At 43.6% G+C, this 19,147-nt stretch overlaps 1 protein-coding gene across 2 annotated transcripts in view; it reads right to left on the reverse strand.

The window, feature by feature from the left end:
• Window positions 1–9,934: 9,934 nt before the first annotated feature.
• The window catches only part of TNFRSF19 (TNF receptor superfamily member 19), an 80,907-nt gene continuing 71,694 nt past the window's right edge, over window positions 9,935–19,147 (reverse strand). Inside the window, exons 8-10 of one of the 2 annotated variants that reach the window (XM_025874858.2) lie at window positions 17,272–17,374; window positions 16,276–16,675; window positions 9,935–11,648 (exon numbers count right to left, since the gene is read on the reverse strand). In XM_025874858.2, the coding sequence (XP_025730643.1) occupies window positions 11,640–11,648; window positions 16,276–16,675; window positions 17,272–17,374 (512 nt within the window). In that variant the 3' untranslated portion in view covers window positions 9,935–11,639. Of the gene's footprint in view, window positions 11,649–16,263; window positions 16,676–17,271; window positions 17,375–19,147 lie in introns of those variants that run through there. The other variant, XM_073894777.1, reaches the window with a different exon arrangement.

Below are 19,147 nucleotides of genomic sequence, written 5' to 3' on the forward strand. Positions count from 1 at the left end.
TTCGGGGACCTGGAAAAATATGTCTGATAGTAATAATAGTAGATTGTTGAGTGTGAACTATGGGGCTTTGTTACATTAAGTTCGTATTTACTTCTCACAGCTCTACTGTGAGGTAGGGACAATTATTGTCTCTTTTTGGTAATGGAGGAGGAACCAGGTGTTCAGGGACTGTGTAACACCGACAGGGCCCCCTAGCTGTCAAGTGCAGGGGTAGGGTTCACTTCAGTCTCTGCCTTTCGAGCCCAAGCTTTGTGTAAATCCATCCCCTCTTCTGGGGGAAAAACCCCATGAGTCTGATAGGTCACTACCTCACCCTCAAATGTGAGAGACGACATGTTGTCTAGTCTAATGCTGGACAGTCTGAAGGTCGGAATAAGTATGTCAGGAGTCAGGGGGAGGTCACAGGAAACCAACAAGCCCATCAACCACACATTTAATCATTTGTTCAACAAACATTTAAGTATTTACTATATGCCATGTAATGCTCCACTCTTTGGATTTAATGATGAATAAGAAAGACAAACTTCTCTTTTGGGGTTGTGACCAGTATATTGGAAAGCAAGTGATGAACAAATTAGTAAGTGCTGTACATTAAGAAATGATGAGCGTCAGGAGGGAAGTAAATTAGGTGTGGGGGGGCTGTAATGGGGATGTGTGCATTTTAGATAAGAGTGATGAGGGAAAGGTTCTTGTCAGAAGTGGGGGTGCACCTGAGGTGAAGTCCTTGGATAAGTTGAATCAGCCATCAAAGTTCAAGGGAAAAGCAAGTGCAAATGCCCAGGTGTAGAAAAGAAGGGGGCCAATGGGAGAGAAGCATGAGATGACTGAAGGGTGGGCAGGGATTGAATCAGGATGAAGTCCAAGGTAAAGGGTTTGTAACTTGGTCTAAGAACCACAGGGCTTCCAGGCAACTGAGAGTCATTCGTTTATGCAGTCAATGTATTTATTTATATTCATATACAATAAATGCATATTTATAAAAATGTTAATGTTTTATTTAATCAATTAATATTTATACTTAACTTCACAATTAACAAATAATTAGGTTTTAATTATTAGTGTCTATTAATAACAGTTGATGTTGGTATTTATAATTTTACTAATAATGAGCTATTTAAATTGATGCATAATAATTAAAAATAAATGTTTATGTACAATAATGATTCATGGGTAAATAAATACCCATTATGTGCCAAACACTATTCCAGACTAGAAATATAAAACTGGAAAGACAAAATGCCTTGCTTATAGCTTAGAGAGAAGAAAGACATGCATACAAATGATCATGAAATGAAATAACAATTGCTAAAATAAAGGCAGAACAATGGAATCCTTAGGGGAAAAATATTTTAAACTGTGCAAAGAATTTAGGGACAACCTTATGCAGCTATTCACTGATGATTTGAGACTGAAGTTTGAATTCCCCAGGGAGACGAGTAGGTGTGGGGCACAGTGTGAAGGCCTGAGAGCAGAGTCAGTGCGTTAGGAGCCCAGCCACCTCGGTGAGCCCAGAGCTCAGACTCAGGCATGGGATGGGGTGAGAGATTGAGATGGAACCAGAGACTGAGGGACACGAAGCTAAGCTGGTGATCTGGGTCCAGGTCGTGAAGAGCCTTGACTGTCTGCTGAGGAGTCAGGACTAGAGAGGCAAGGAGGGTTGGGGAAGGAGGGATGGAATCATATCAGTCATTAGAAAGGCCATGGGCCGTAGTGGTGTGGCATGCAAATTCCATCTACTAACTGAAAAGATAGAAATTTAGGATGGAATTCAGCCTGGAGTAGGAGGAAGATCAGTGGATTTGGAACCAAGAGACCAAGGATGAAGCTGAGATTCTCTAGGTCCCTGTATCTCCATTTTCCAAATGAAGAGGTGACTAGTCCTGTGTTTAGAGTAGCACCATGTTCCCCAGCTGGGCGTCTCTCTCACTCCCTGTACAGCCTCCTGAGAACTCGGAGGATCCATGATCGCCGTGCCATACTGCTAGACTGGACAGTTGCTAAGGTTCTTTCTAACTCTCTGTCAGGGTTGTAAGGGGAAGAAAGGAGGCTTTGCTCTGTTTTACAATCCTACGCCTTCATTCTGTACAAATGTGGTCATCAAGTGTGCAATCTTTTCTTATTTCCCTTCAATAGGAAAAGTCAGTTTTGAACTGCATTGCACAGCCAAAAGATCATGGCTTCGGGACAGAAATTCAGGGTTCAAGTACCAGCTCTGTCACTTACTGGCTGGAAACTCTTTTTTAAACATGCTTTCTACCACTTTCTACCACTTACTGACTTTAGGGCTGGTTATTTCGTCTCCTCGAATTTTCATCTCATCTGTAAGATGAAGCTAATAACACCACTCATAGGACAGATGTGAGAATCTGATGAAATGATGGTATAAAAGTGCTCAGGAAGAGAGGAGTTGTTTTCAAATGTTACATATTATCATCAGTGGATCCCCAAGCCAAGAATCTGCTTTTGAGTTTATTCATCACTTCTGACAGAAATGTTCAGTGTACAAGGTCTAGCTGTCATGTATTGGGATTTTTAAAAAAAACAAACCAGCATTGAATATCCATTAACTTCAAAGATGTCCCTTGGTTGGGCAATTTGTTATTCTGATAATGTTACTATTACTTAAGACTTCTTTGAAATGTATCTTTTGAAGCTGTCTCCAAAGTTGGTATATCCTTGGTGATGGTAACTCTTTATTTATTGGATTGAATTTTGGTGAAAAACCCATATTTATACCCAGAGAGCTACAGATTGTGAATATAGGAGCAGGTCAAGCTAGATAAAATGTGTTTAAAAATGAGGAATACTTTGTATGCCCTGAGTATGTTTTCTTGTGTGGCAGATTCCACTGTACTTTTTAATGTATGATTTTTCTAAAATTGAGCCTCCTGCTCTACACTCACAAAATCAATCATTTGTCTAAAGAAGCACAGGAAATTGGCAACTGAATTTGTTTGCACCTTTAGACCAATGAAAGAGACGTCCTGGAGATGCCATTCCTGGGACCCCAAATCCCAAAGCTAGAGAGCGATGCAGAACCTGTGTCTACAATGAAAACAGAGAGTTCTCCCTGGAGCGATTTATCAGATTATGTAGGTGGGGTTGGCTTTTGGGGACCGGAGAAGTTTTGCTTGCAGGGACTTTGCTTTGGGTCTTGGGGAACAAGTTTCTACTGGATTCATGAAAATGACACTGGAGAAGTGTAGAAGACAGAGGCTCTTGCTCTGACCCTGTCCCTGAGTCACTGAAGACCTCAGGCTCTTTCTGTGCATCACACTCTTTACAACAAAGTAATTGTTGTAAAGTCTACTTCCTGGACTGCTGAGGAGACAGACTAATTAAAAAGGACTCTGTAGTTCTCAGCTGGGTGAAATCATATTACAGGCTACTTTGCATGTCTCATAACGAATGACACTCATGAGTTTTAATGCAAAGGCTACCGTCAGATAGAATCATTTTGGCCATTCTTCTAGAATAGAACCATGGCTTTTTTTTTTTCTCTTATTCTCCCTGAACTAGTAGCTAGTCATCATATCAAAGCCACCTAGAGCCAGGCCTTTCCCTTAATGTGGGGTGTCTGCTGTGGCAAGAGGCCGAGTCCGCAGGGTAAAGAGGAATGGAGAGTGGAGGATGGAGACCTCAATCCGAGCTACTGATGGGAGGAAAGAGAAGGAGAAGCAGCACAAAGGGAATGGTGCCTGAAGAGAAAGAGAAGTCACAGTAGTTCCTGTCTGACAGACCAAGGACTTCTAGGTTATGTGACTTGGGCTTTTAAGAAAGCCTTGAGCCCCATGATGGGACACCTGGATGGCTCAGTCAGTTAAGCGCCCAACTCTTGATTTTGGCTCAGGTCATGATCTTGGGGTTGTGGGATCGAGCCCCACATCGGGCTCCACACTCCGAGTGGAGTCTACTTGAGATTCTCTCTCTCCCTCTCCTTCTGCCCTTCCCCCTCCCCTCGCTCTCTCTCTTGGAATAAATAAATAAATAAATACAAAGAAAAGAAAGAAAGCCTTGAGCCCCATGAGATTCTACTGGTCTGCCTGAGAGAGAACACCTCACTTACATTGACACTTCACTGGTTTGGTCACTGGTATCTATTTAGCTTGGGTGGGGGGTAGGGGGGTTGAGTGATTAGTTAGTCCTTGTATTAGTCAGGGTTTTCTTTTTTTTTTTAAGATTTTATTTATTTATTTGAGAGAGAGAGAGAGAGAATGAGAGATAGAGAGCATGAGAGGGAAGAGGGTCAGAGGGAGAAGCAGACTCCCTGCTGAGCGGGGAGCCCAATGTGGGACTCGATCCCGGGACTCCAGGATCATGACCTGAGCCGAAGGCAGTCGCTTAACCAACTGAGCCACCCAGGCGCCCTAGTCAGGGTTTTCCAGAGAAACAGAACCAATAGGGTGTGTGTGTGTGTGTGTGTGTGTGTGTGTGTGTGTGTGTGTGTGTGTAAAGAGATTTATTTTCAAATCTCAGGAGATTGTAGGGGCTGACAAGTCTGAAATCTGCAGGGCAGGCCAGCAGGCTGGAGACCCAGCGGAGAGCTGATGTTGCAGCTTGAATCTGAAGGCAGAAAGGAGGCAGAATTTCCTCTTCCTTCGAGAACCTCAGTCTAGTATCTTAATGCCTTCAACTGATTGGATGAGGCCCACCACATTATGGAGAATAATCTGATCTACTCAGAGTCTACTGATTTCAATCTTATTTAAAAAACTGCCTTCTAGGGGCGCCTGGGTGGCTCAGTCATTAAGCATCTGCCTTCGGCTCAGGTCATGATCCCAGGGTCCTGGGATCAAGCCCCGCATCGGGCTCCCTGCTCCGCGGGAAGCCTCCTTCTCCCTCTCCCACTCCCCCTGCTTGTGTTCCCTCTCTCACTGTGTCTCTCTCTGTCAAATAAATAAATAAAATCTTTAAAAAATAATAAAAAATAAATAAATGCCTTGTCAACATCTAGATTCTCCAAAGAGGCATCAATCAGTTGGAACCTGTCCTTCCATAATTTCCTCATCACACTTAAATTCGAGAAAGGGCGTCTGCAAAGGTGCCTTGTCATCAGGTTTGACTGCCAACCTCAGGGATTCCCTTGGCAGATTTATTAGATGTGAGATTCCTCCAGGGAAGACATTCTACAGTCGGACAGGACTTGAACGCAGCCCTGGGCTGCCTCTCCTTGTTTCATTTTGTGGGCTGCTCTGTGCATCCAGCCAGGGGCTGTCAGACAACGGGGGAGGCAGCCTCCACATTAGCTGGAAAGCTGGAGGCCAAGATTTTAGGTCTGGTGGTGAGGGACATGAGGGAAAGAAGAAAGCAATGACTGAAGGAGGAGAAACTTTCTTTTTATCAGTGCTAATCCTAATCTGCCCTCCCCACATTAGCCTAAATCTTACATTTGAAAAAACACTGTACCTCCTACTCTCTCTTGAGATCCAAGGCTAGGCTTTAGCAACATTAGCATGAACACCTCATTCTACGGAAAGATGCCAACTCTTCATCGCATGATTGCAACAGCCGCTGCCTGTTCGATCTGGGCCCCCAAAGAACACATGGGTGAACTCCCTTAAGGGTGAGAACAGGATTCGGGGAGGATCTGGGGTTCTCTGCATGGTTCCTCTCTCAACTGTATGCTGGGGCTCCATCTTGAGCTGGCCCGTTTGTTTACCTCTCAGTGGACTTATCTGAGGTTCAAGTATCTGAAGAGATGTGGCCTGCAGCTTTGTGTCCCAGCAGGCGTGCCCAGTGCTGGGGAGCAGATGGGTCGCAGCCATGGACACCGTCGCACCTCGTGGAAGCGACAGAAGGCGAAGAAGCAGGAAAAGTGACAGGCACAGGCCTCCAAGGGTTTCTGCCACGCAAAACCAGAGGCCAGCCTCCTTCTGGATTTCCTGGGAGCGGCTGCTTGGCCACGCAAGGAACAAAGGGCAAAGCAGCAGCATTTCTAAGACAGTGGCAAGGAGCTGAGAAAAAAATGATCAGGCAAGATGTTAGCTCCTGGGTGAAGGTGCCTGGCTAAGACTGAGAAATGATGGGACAAACACATTTCACCCTAGTAGTTCACTCAGATGTGATGACAGGGGTGCCTGGAGCTCAGGGTCAAGCAGGACCAGGAGTCTGAGCCACAGGCTCAGGACAGAAAGGCCATGGTTGGTGGGTGACTCTCCTCGGGCTCTGGGAGGGCATGGCTGCACGAGCCGGGGCGGGGGGGGGGGGGGGCGGCGCCGTGGGGAGGATTCGTCATTGCTGATTTACGTTTTCTCAGGGACTTGGCCGGAGCGTTGATTTGATGTTAGCAGGGGGTTCAGCCAAGTCCTAAACATAGATCTCATGTTCAGCACTATCCCCCTCAAAATCAGAAGGACCAAGGTGACCTCGATGACAGGAGAAAGATCTCAGGCTCAGTATTTCCTAACCAGGGACTGCCGGTCCACCCCCCAGCGGCCCAGCCCTGTGGTCATGTCCTCTCAATGACTGGGGTTATTCTGAGTCTGGAAAGAGGTCTGCCTTGCCTAGTTTGATGACTTCCAAGCTTCTGAAAGACCAGAGATTTTCGAGTTTTTATGTCATGTCACTCACTTATGGGAAGGGAAGTAAATTCCCCACAGGGTCAAGTTCAAGAAGGCCCAGGGCGGAGAACACTAGACACCTGTCAAACTGGCACTCAGGCCTCAGCAACTTTCCCTTGCTCCTCACCCTCCCACCACACGGCACTTCTCGGTGTTCCCAGAGCAAGCAGGGTTTCTCCACGTGCTAGCTCCTTCCACCCGCCCTGTGGGGTGGGGGCACAGTCTCCTTCCTGGCTTACCTGGAACCTCCCCCAGCTACCGGGCCACTCGGACCTTCCCTGGGATGTCACTGCTCCCCCTGCCTCAGAAGAATTTGCACTTAGGTCTTTACAACAAAGATCTATTCTATAAAAATTTAAAAGGTTTCTCTCCCTGATATTTCCTTGTTTGCTTTAGCTCTGGCATTGCATTTGCAACCAAGTACATACTTTATGCAACTACTGTATACATGTGTATACTGAGTGAATGAATGGATGGATGGATGGATGGATGGATGGATGGATGGAGGAGGGAAGGAAGGAAGGGGGGAAGGAAGGACATAGGAAACATGATCTTCTCAGAACGAGGCTTCCAAGAGGAACTAAATTTGTGTTTAGAACTTCAAGGGAAACAATTCGTATCTGATACACCGAGCGGGTGATATGTGCCTGGCTGAGAGGAGCCGGCCTCCCTAACCTGCTATTAAAGGATTGCCTACAGACTGTTCTGTAGATCTTCTGTTGACTGTAAACAGTCAACCCAGGTAAGGAAAATCCCTCTGCAGAGTTCTGCTGGCTCAACTCAACACCAAACAAAACTGACAGAACACAGCTAGTTCTGTCTTCAGTAGGACTAGTTAATGCCATTAGAAATTAAGATAAAAAGACAAAATCCTGTCTTTATGGACTAATAATTGAAACCTGCTTCACAAGACCACCCGTAGTTGCAGAGAAAGTGGTTTTTAAAATTCATGTCTTCTGGAGAGGCTAATTTGAAAGCAGCCATTAATCACACTAATTCAAATGCCCCTGCTGGTTTATGGGTAGACCGGACCCTGATCTGCTTGATCTCTACAGGAGAGACCCCGTGACCTTCCTCTGGCGGAAATGTGACATTACCACCATTAATGTGAGCTGTTGACTTGATTCTAATTACGTGACTAGAATCACATACCAGGTCATACTGAAATTTCTTAGATATTATAGAAGATTTTGGAAATTCTCAGCCTGTTGTTCAGTTTCAAGATGACTGATAAATTTAAGCTGCGTGTACATAGCTTATAGGGTGTCAAATAGCTCTTAAGAAAATCAGACAAAACCTCCTCAAGGTAAAATGGGACAAGTAGACAAATTGAGAATGACAAGAAGCCAACTGCAAAGAGACCTTCATGATAGTGGGAATAATGAAAATAAGTTGTTTATGTGACTATAGAGTACTGCAGCCCTCCTGTTAGAACCTCACGAGCTTTGAGTTACTTTTCTCAGAGAGTGGATGGTACCCACAAGCCCAACCAGACTGCACGCACACGGGCAAAGGGTACTTGAGCCAAGGAGCTGGGGTGTGGGCAGAGTGTGGAAGGGGCAAAGAAGCTAATGTCCTCCCCTTCAGGGAATCCATAGTGTCATTTAACACCACAGACGAACCAGCTGAGAGAATATGGTGTCACTTTAAAATAACCCAATTTTTTTTCCCAGGAAGTTTAAAGTCCTCTCTCAAAATCTAATAATAGCATTAAAAGCTTTACTGAAGGGAAGGCAGGTCAGAAGCTGGGAAGGAAAGAAGAAACTCGTTCAGTGACCAGTGCTATTCTGTGGGAGTTAGTCCTCTCCTCTGCAGAACCCCCTACTGACCTCCGGAAAGAATGAATATCAAACCTCCCCTTCCTTTCCTTCTCTCCCTCTTTATGTCATAAAATGAAGGAGGAAAAAGAAGAGATCATAATAAAATCTTGATGCCAAAGCTTCCCAAATAACTCACAGCATTCTTCAGTAGCTTGCCATGTCTGAGAAATACAACCAGCTCACCGGGAAGGATTTCAAATCCCCCTCATAACATTTGAAGGGCCAGAAGGGTTAAACTGGAAGGATCAGAACTTAGCAAGGCCCCCATATGGAGAGGAAGAGAGGAAAACAAATCCGTTTTCTCATCATCAATCACTTTCGTACTGGATATGTCAATACGAATACCAGGTAACAATTTTATTCACATATAAAAAAGGGCATTACAAAACTATTTGTATAAGAAAATGAAAATTTACAAATTTATAAATTCCAGTATGCAAAATAGTAACGATGACATCTAAATCGATTCAAGCTGGCGACCTTCAAGCAATGATGGACTTTTTTCATTTTCTTTTCAACATTTTTTTTTACCCCTAGCACAGACAATAGAGCTTAACTAGGTAATAGCAACTTAATGTTTTATCTAAAGTAGAAAACTCTATATTTGAAAAACATATTCCATATACACAAAATGAGAAAACCCATGCCTTTACATGGTCGTTCCCCATAACCTTGTCTCATTCTTGTTGGTGGGTTTCTGCAACATTCAAAGTCACCCCGAATCTCACTCCCAGACCCGATGATGATTTCCTGGTACCCGTACCCTAGCGGCCGAGTTCCTGCAAGTGCTGTAGGGTATTCCAACTGTGGGAAATGCAGACTGGGCTTTCCCTCTCAAGTGTTTACACAGAGTATAGAATCTAAAATTATTGTATGTTCCTGCAGCGGGAGGTGGTAAAATGTCTTCATCTTGGTAAAACAGCCCCAGGATTTTTCAGATGCAGTATCAAATGAAATCGACTTTCAACCTAAGCATTTCCTTACTGATCCAAAGTGATGATTCAGGGTTTGGGGCCACAGTCTCATGCCCATCCATCTAGCTTTCTCCAGCAAGTATTTGTCTTTGAAGTCGAGGAGGGTTTCTACATGTGGAAAATATATTCAGGTCACCAGAAGGAACACAACCCTGGCCGACTTTGATCATCCCTCTGTCAAAACAAAACGATCAGATTGCAAACAATGGCATACATATGTGAATTACAGTGAAGCCACTCGAGGAAACTCTAGCGTGCATTTTCATAGACATCTTGTGGTCAAATCCTAAATATTTTACATGACTTTCCTAAAGGCAACTCTCATAAGAGCTGGTGAGTTATCAAAGTTTAAAAACCATTGGTTAATGTTAAGAAAGGAAAAGAAAAGAGGGCACTAGACAGACATAAAAGATTGTGGGTCACCCTGAGACTACTCTAATTTCTTATTTTGGTTCAATGAACTGAGGTCCCGAGAAGAACGGAGCCCAGGCAAGCTAATTCATACATATTAGAGCCTAAGACTACGGGGAGAGAAACTGGCTCAGCCACGAGGAAGAGGGCTCATTAGATTTTCCTCATGTCTTACAGAGAGAGAAAAGCATGGTCTAGCAAGTGAGAAGAAAAAAAAATGTCCTAAGAAAGACAGAGTTTTTGCACGTTCAGTTTAATATTAGGTAAAAGACACTGATCAGGGGGGGGGGGGGGGGTTGACTGTGAAACCAAGTATTTTAGTGCACTCAAACACAGTCATGTTTGACTTCTTTAAGTGCAAATGTAACTCAGCTAATAGTAATCAGTTAAAAGACAAAGGCCAGAGCTGATCATGTAGGTTCAAGGAGGAAACAGATAAATCCTGCTCAAGTAATTCCTCTCCAGGGCATAAAGATTAAGAGCAAATGAACCATCCCCCGGTTTGTGACTGAACTGGGTTCATTTCTGTCTTAGCCATAGAGAAAATTCTAGTGTGTAAATACCAGGGATGGGGCGCCTGACAGCACACTTAAAGCCAGCATCACTGGCTAAGGTAGGAGATTACTGTGCTAACAAAATGTGCACGGTCAGAGGGCTACTTGGTCAGACTCCATGAGGACCCTGAGGAACTGTTCACCTGTAGGCCGCTTACAAATTGGGCTTTTCTTCTCCTTCTAGTATGTAGTGTAGTCTCCTAAGATGACATACGTGGTGTTACATTTCAGTAGTAGGGGAACGAGATAGGCGGTAATTTCTAAAGCCCTTAGTATAAGATACAATGCAAAAAAGCAAAAACAAAAACAAACTCACAGGTAGAGAGAACAGGTTGGTGGTTGTCAAGAGGCAGGAGGTGGGGGCAGGGTGGAGGAAAAGAAACCATTATCTTTATAAATTATCACTCTTCTATAAGAGAGGAATTCTGGATCTTCTAAGCTCAATCACAGGGACAGAAGTAACAAATGCTTCCATATCAACTGATTTTCACAGAAATATGTTAATCATTGTATACAAGTCTCTAGGATACGTGTGCTAAGTGGTTTTTCATGCAGGGCGGCGGGCACTCTTTCCCCACCACTTCCCCAACTCAGGCCCCTCCCCCGCTAGCTCCAGCAGGGGTTCAGTGGCGAAGGCTACAAGTGTCGATTCTGGAAAAGACTTGCTCTCTTCTGATTCCTAGTTAGGCTAGTTAACTTCATCTAACAAACCCCTGATTTAGGCAGGCAGTATGAAGTCTATTCTAACCTCCTAAGCTAATTAGATGATGAAAAAGTGAGCTTCATCAAATAGAAACAGTCATTTTTGAACCACTCTACATAAAAACTAAGGTAACTAATCTGACACTGACTTTTAGTAGGATAATCAGCTATACGAAATTATTTCTGGAAACAAAGTGTAAATGAAAACTTATACTCTGGGTCTTCAGTCTGGTAAAACCACACTCGCCACGAAAATAAGCACGAATGCATTTCTGTTTCTTGTTATATGCTCATAATCTCATAGGCTGCGAACTCGAGCCATCAGCCTTTGAAGTTATGCTTGTGGCATGGAAGCTTCTTGTTTAGGAAAGATGCAGAGTATCATGAGTGCCTGGAGTCTTTTCTTGTTTTGCCTTGAGGTTTCAGCTTACAGCTGGTCTGGCTCAGAAGCAACTGGTTGAAAGGCTTAAAATGCCATCAGTTTGGTTCAGATTTATTTTTTTTTCCTCCAGAAGCCACACAGGGTCCAGACTGTGCTCAGTCCATAAGCCTAAGCGGAGGGGTGAGTGCCCGCTGGGTTCCATCTATATTCTTCTACTGCAGAAAGAAGCAAGTCCTTTAAACTTCCTAAAACAGCAACAGAAAGGAAAGCTTGAAAAACAATACCTTACAAATGAAAGCTGCTGAGCTATCATTGTTAAAAATTATTGTAAATAACTTTTACTAGTAGTACACATGACTTCAATAACATATGGACCAGCAGCTCATTAATGGTGTTTGAATATCCAGGTACATATGTACTCTGAGAATAAAATAAAGATTTTATAACAACTCACAGTCACTCAGTATTTCCAAATAACACTGTAGAGGCGATAATGTGACCCATAGGAAACAAAATGTATTAACAAACAATTCTTTTGCTCATTTTTTACCCCAAACATGTAAAGCTTGTTTCTATGTTGCACTCTTTTGAAGCATTTGTAGGTAAAGATGTTAGGATCCTTTCAGTCTCTTCTTTGAAAGAACAAAGACGATTAATAAATAGTGACACTCTCATTCTTTGCATTTCAAACTTCTGCTAACCCACTGGAGAAAGTTTAGAGGTGGTTTGGAAATCACTTCTCTTTTAATGATCTTCCTGGAAGGCTCACATTCTTCCTAGGGCAAATATCCTCAGCAAAGTGGTGTAGATCTGTCCCTTATCATAGAAGGGCAGCAACCTGACATCTATCTGGAGGCACCGGCCAAAGGCACGTTACTGCAAGTGAATAGAACCTTCATTTTATGCAGTAAGCTTTCATTCATTGGTGACATATCAGGTAAGTTTACAGGAAAAGTTTTTTTTTTTTTTCCCTAGGTCAAAGGAGAGAATCTAGAAATAGAAGATTCTGAAAGAACTCTCAATAATCTGAGATAGTTTCATCAAGTATGTTGATCAATTGGTATGACCGTAATAACCTCATTAACGCTGCTGTGGGAGACAAATGATACTCATTTTGCCAACATGGAAAAAGAAAGGGATATTTTCAAAGACTGAGCAACTAGAATCCAGATCATCTCATACCTTTTCTACCATTCCTTCTATTATTTCATGTTGACATTTCCAACGATGGCTAAAAACATCACCAAAAAGAGCTTTTCCTGTAAGTAAACAGGCTGGTCCCATTCTCCCAAGTACTTTAGGAAATGATGTCCCAAATATCTTTGTTCTGTTCCTTTCTGGGGAGGTGTGTATAGGGAAAATATGATTAGAACTGAGTCATTCAGACTAAAGGAGTTTCTCCCACCTATTTGCTTTATCCTGCACCAGAACTATCATCATCAGATTCTGCGTGGTCTTAAACCACCCACAAGAAAACTGCTGTGTAAAAATACAGTTTTTAGAAACAAATGCATCATGCATTAGCAATCTGACCCTGTAAGACAAAAGTGCCATTGTGCATTTTGCAATACAGATGCGTATCAAATCATCACATTGCACACCTTAGCTCACACAATGGCAAATGTCAATTATATCTCAATAAAGCTGGATAAGAGGAGGGAATTGAGGTTAAAAAACCTGAAAACATGAGTGAATGCCTAGGTAGGAATTTCAAGTTCCATTGAAAATAAACAAAAAGTAATCACTAAAACGGGGAGGGGGGTGGGCACTATAATGGCTCTAGCTGCCCTTATGCATTTCTCAAACAGAAATTCTGTGCTTTCCTGAATTATGAATGAGCCCATGGACCAAGCTAACTAAACACAAACTCAAGGAACTGAAAGTCCTTTGGTTCCTAATACCAAGCTGCTGAAAGGATTATATTCTTTATGAGAAGTATGTTCCCTACCTTGTAGAATCAGCATGTTAAGAGGAAGTCTGAATTGCCTTTTGGAATCTAATGGATTGAAAACAAAATAGAACTGTTGAGCTAAATACTTGGCCGGCTCTTGGAACAAAGAAGAGGGTCAATCTCCCAAAGATGTACAGTTGTGTCTTTCCTATTTGCCTTCGAAGATTAAGGTTCACTCACTAAATATCACACACTCAGTAAATGCAACCAAAGACAAAGGGTTTTTCAGAACCTGGATAAGTTTATCTCTTAAAATGGGTTCAAAATACTATTTGTTGTTTTTAATTATAGGGGGAAAACTGAAACGATTCACTTTTTAAAAATTCCTTTCCTGAATTCAGAATGCCTCATTTATATTTACCAAAGTATTAATAATTATAAGACAACACATCTTAGAAGGCTAATAAACCTTTCGCTAACAAATTATATTGTGTATCTTGAAGGTAACATTTTCTCATTCATTTTATATGTAATTATAACTTTCTTGTCATAATAATCTGAGTTGAAAGTATCTTTATGTAGATCATGATTACCTTGACAATTGTCTTTGAAAAGAAGTTAATGCCATTATATACACCAATCTTCTACCCTAAATGATTTTACATTCATATGGCTGTAATAATAATGCTTACTCCTACCCCCACTTCACCAACAACACAAACAGAAAAAGGTAGAGAATGAGTTGGTTTTGCTATGACTTGAAATCGAGATGTTTCACTCCTTAGTCGTAGAATTTACATCACGAAACTGGGGACGAACTACACAATTAAGATGAGTGGTGATTTTATTTGCTGACAGTACCCTGAAAAACTGTAGATAGTCACTGGGAACACAATTCTAGCTACTCAGACTTGCCCCTAACAACATTTGTGAAGGTAAAGTAAGTTTATGATCAAAACCAATTGACTTGATATCAAAGAAACTTCAGCATCTTGTAATGAAATTGTGTCTCAGATTTAATTTTAAGAGTCTCCCAAGACTTGTATTTTAGAGTACTTGGCAAGACAACTGACTGGGGAGGTGGGCTTAGCTCCTGAAGGGGCAGGATCTCTCTGCCTCTCTCCCCCACTCTCAGGGCCTGTCACCTCCTCCTCAGGGCAGCACACGTGCTCAACCCCCATGGCTTGTGGGCCACACTCTGTTCTTAGGCCTACTCGCAATTCCGCTAACTCTTGCCTTTTCTTACTGTTATCATGGAAGTTATACAAATTATGGGATGGCTCAGAAGAACAAGGTCAGTAAAGACTCTCCTCCACTACAGAGGTATGTATTTTACATTTTATTTTATTTTATTTTTTAAAAGATTTTATTTATTTACTTATTTGAGAGAGAGAGCTCGAGAGAGAGAACACGAGTGGGGGGGGAGGGGCAGAGGCAGAGGGGGAAGCAGACTCCCCGCTGAGAAGGGAGCCCAACTTGACTTGGGGCTGGATTCCAGGACCCTGAGATCATGACCTGAGCAGAAGGCAGACACTTAACCGAATGAGCCACCCAGGTGCACCAGTATTTTACATTTTTTAAAAAGTTTTATTTATTTATTTGAGAGAGAGAGAGAGAGAGCACATGAGAGGGGGGAGGGTCAGAGGGAGAAGCAGACCCCCTGCTGAGCAGGGAACCCGATGCGGGACTTGATCCTGGGACTCCAGGATCATGACCTGAGCTGAAGGCAGTCGATTAACCAACTGAGCCAACCAGGCGCCCCAGTATTTTACATTTTAAATGCCTAATTTGTTTGCTTTTCTTCCCTTAGCTCTTCTTCATTTCCTTTATTTTGAGAAAAACAAAATTATTTTTCTCCAAAGCCAACAAATGCTTTCTGCATAGAACTCCCTATAAATTCTCTATGGAATTTGTAGTTCAGAGAAAAAGTATTGCAGATTTAGCTCAACATATAACCTATGCGCTATTCTTGAAAGGAACACATCTCCTTTCACACTCTGACTTCCGACTGTGTCTAACATCATGAGACCAGGATACAGGACTTCGTGGAAATGGAGGCCCCTCTCGAGAGCAGACACAGAATGTGCCAGAGCGCTTCCCCAGGACCCGGGGCCCCTGAGCTGGCTGCCCATGAGCAGTGAGAGCAAGGGGGGGTGTGCAGGCAGGACCTCATGGGCTCCTGGGAGCCTCACTCTTGCTGTGACTTGGCCCTTTTAAAAACTAAAGGCTGGCATCATTTTTTTCCCCAAGAGAATGTATTCCAACAGTATATGTGGTTATATTAGGGAAATGCTTGTAGACATTAAGTCAAATTCAGGAACGGCCACATCCTCGCCGGAAGGGGAAAGCAGGGATGGTGCGCAGGTTTCCCTGACGCTTCTCTGCCTCTAGCCTTGCAGCCTGCCTGAAAACCCCAGCTCCCTGTAGTCACCATCTCCTTGCAAACCTGATTTTAAACCTTCTTTCTAGAAAGTTCTTCTGCAGTATTTGGACCTGGATCACAACCGACAATCAATTTCTAGCCAAACCGATCAGTCAAAGCAGAGCAATCTCGAAAAAACAGGAGAGATCTAAATTGCCATTAACTTGATGGTGAATGAAGTGCATTTAAGTATTGGGCAGAAAACATCACAGGGTAAATGAAGGTGAGGAACTGTTTACAAGATGCTCCCTTGACTCTCTCAATCAGGAATGGAGCTGGGGGTGCTGTGCTAAGTACTTGGATTTGCAAGGAGTAAAAGAATGCAGCTGCTCATTATGACCTTACAGAGTACCCGTTAGTTAACAACAACAACAACAACAACAAAAGACTCTTGATTAATTTAAAATATATTCTCCATACATATAAGAGCAAGAAGTTATGAAAGATGGAAAAGCCTTCTCATCAGGTCTCCCCACATTCTATGGTGAGCCGAGTTCCCATCCCCTGGGTCTGGCATGAGTCAATGCCGTGTCCTTCTCAAGGCTAGTCACTGCCTTACCTGAAGGGACGTCTGTGTGGTCAGGCTGACGATGTTGCCACTCTCCTGACGCAGCTGGCTTCTGGTCGTCAGCATATCCTGAGTCAGCACTGGCTCTGTCAGCGAGTGGTTACATCTAGAGGGATCAGTAGTTTCTGTAAAGTTCTCAGAATGAATCGGAACAGCTCCACCAACCAAATCCTGACTACTGTTTGAATCCAAGGAGGACGAGCTTTCGTTTTCTGGGTTGAGAGAATGCGTATCTCCTCCAGAGAGTTCGGGATAAGAGTCACAAAGAGAGATGTCGTCACCACACATGGGATTTTGCATCAGAGGCCAGGCGTCTGAAAACTCACCACAGATGGACCTCGGAAGGGACCCGAAGAACGTGGGCACCATCTCCCCCACTGGACCTGTGTGTCTGAACACACATTCAAAAGCTGTTCAAGTCATCTACGGGGAGGAAAAACACCACTACAAAGCAACACCCAGCTCTGCTTTTAAGTTTTCTAGATGAAAGAGCAATTGATTATATTAGAATTCTAGTGCTTCCTTTGTTAGAAACTTGCTTCCATACAGTAAGTTTAATTATTCCACTTACTTTCAAACTGAATTTGTGTACATACTTCTAACCAGTATAGTTATACTTAACCCAATGTCTAAAACAGGCAGTTTCCTGGGTCTTAACTGAGTTTCTTGATGGCTATTGTAAAATTCTAGAAGTAAATGACATGTTACAAATTATCGACGCATGACAGAAGTGTCACAAATCATGAATATGAGACAAAAACAAAATTAATAGAGTGTAAAGTATAAAGAATGTCACACTGGATATCAGTAACCCCGAGAGACTCATGTACCTCTTGCCAAGGATTTGTCCCCCTCCGATGTCTGGAATGTCATCAGTAATATTTTTTAAATGATGTCTCATAGTTTGACATGAAAATTGGTAAACCAGTAGAATGCATATTTGCACAAGGGAATATGACATTTTATGGATTAAAAATCCCACGTTACCTCTCCTGAAGTGTGGCCTTGGAATGCACCCTACAGCCAAGAGTCACCCGGTCCACGCTGCAGGCCTCGTCACAGCACAGAGATGGAATCAAGTGAACAGGCCCTAGGGAAGCCAGCAGAGGTGTGAAGCACAAGGCTGTCTCCTGGGAACTTTCTCTTCAATACTGTCTCAACAGTGCTGGAGAAAATTCAGCTATTCCCCTTTGGGTGACTTTTGGGGGAAAGGAAACATGAGGTTTAATTCTTTCTCTTTTTTGTTAACTTACAATAATGATGCAGTGCCTATCTGAAGTACTTAGTCAAACCCATAGAGACTGACAGCAGAATGGTGGGTGCCAGGGGCTAACGTGGGTTGTGGGGGGGCGGCGGCGCTCTTTACTGGGGACGGAGTCTCCGTTTAGGAAGATGAAGTGTTCTGCAGATGGGGGGCGGGTGACGGCGGCACACCGGTATGAACGGGCTCAGTGCCACAGAACTGCACACCGAAGCAGTGTTAAAATGACAAATTTTATGTTGTGTATATTTTACCACAATAGAAATCATAATGAAAGGTAACAGCACAGCCTGAGAGTGTGTGAGAGTGTGTGAGAGAGAGTGTGTGAGAGTGTGTGTGTTTGAGAGTGTGTGTTTGAGTGTGTGAGAGTGAGTGTGAGAGAGTGTGAGCGTGTGTGAGTGTGTGAGAATGTGTGTTTGAGAGTGTGTGAGAGTGAGTGTGAGAGACTGTGTGAGTGTGAGTGTGTGACTGTGAGAGTGCGTGAGTGTGTGTTTGAGTATTGTGTGTGTGAGTGTGTGACAGTTTGAGAGTGTGTGAGTGTGAGAGTGTGTGTTTGAGTATTGTGTGTGTGAGTGAGTGTGTGAGAGTGAGGGTGTGAGAGCGAGTGTGAGTGTGAGACTGAGACTGTGTGAGTGTGTGACAGTGTGTGAGTGTGAGACTGTGTGTGTGTGAGAGTGTGAGAGTGTGTAAGAGTGTGAGAGACTGTCAGTGTAAGAGTGTGTGAGTGTGAGAGACTGTGTGTGTGTGAGAGTGACAGTGTGAGTGTGTGAGTGTGTTTGAGTATTGTGTGTGAGAGTGAGAGTGTGTGAGAGTGAGTGTGAGAGTGACAGTGTGAGAGTGTGTATGAGAGTGTGTGTTTGAGTATCGAGTGTGTGAGTGTGAGACAGAGTGTGTGAGAGGGTGTGATACTGTGTGAGTGTGTGAGAGTGTGTGTTTGAGAGTGTGTGAGAGTGAGTGTGAGAGACTGTGAGTGTGTTTGAGTATTGTGTGAGTGTGTGAGAGTGAGTGTGTGACTGTGTGTGAGTGTGTGAGAGTGAGTGTGAGAGACTGTGTGAGTGTGAGAGTGTGTGTGACAGTGTGTGTTTGAGTATTGTGTGTGTGAGAGTGAGTGTGAGAGAGTGTGTGAGTGTGAGACTGTGTGAGTGTGTTTGTGTGTAACAGTGTGAGAGTGAGTGTGAGAGTGTGTATGTGAGTATTGTGTGTGTGAGTGTGAGAGTGAGTGTGAGACAGTGTGTGAGAGGGTGTGAGAGAGTGTGAAATCAGACTCCCCTGTCCCGTGAGGGGACGGTAGAAATAGGAGCGCCATCCAGCTGCGTGGGCTATCGGTACAGAACAGGAACAGACACACGTTCGACCCTTTAACTCCACACACACACACCACACACCCCCACACACACACTTCACACCCCCCCCACACACACCTTACACACTCCCACACACCACACACACCACACACATACCTCACACCCCCCCCACACACCACACACCTCACGTACACACACCACACACACACTCCCACACCCCACACACACCTCACACACACACACCCTCACACACCACACAACTCATGTACACACACCACACACACACCACACACCCCCC

This window comes from Callorhinus ursinus, unplaced genomic scaffold, assembly GCF_003265705.2.
Source record: "Callorhinus ursinus isolate GAN/ISIS: 27379988/994484 unplaced genomic scaffold, GSC_fseal_2.0 scaffold7, whole genome shotgun sequence".
NCBI lineage: Eukaryota > Metazoa > Chordata > Mammalia > Carnivora > Otariidae > Callorhinus > Callorhinus ursinus.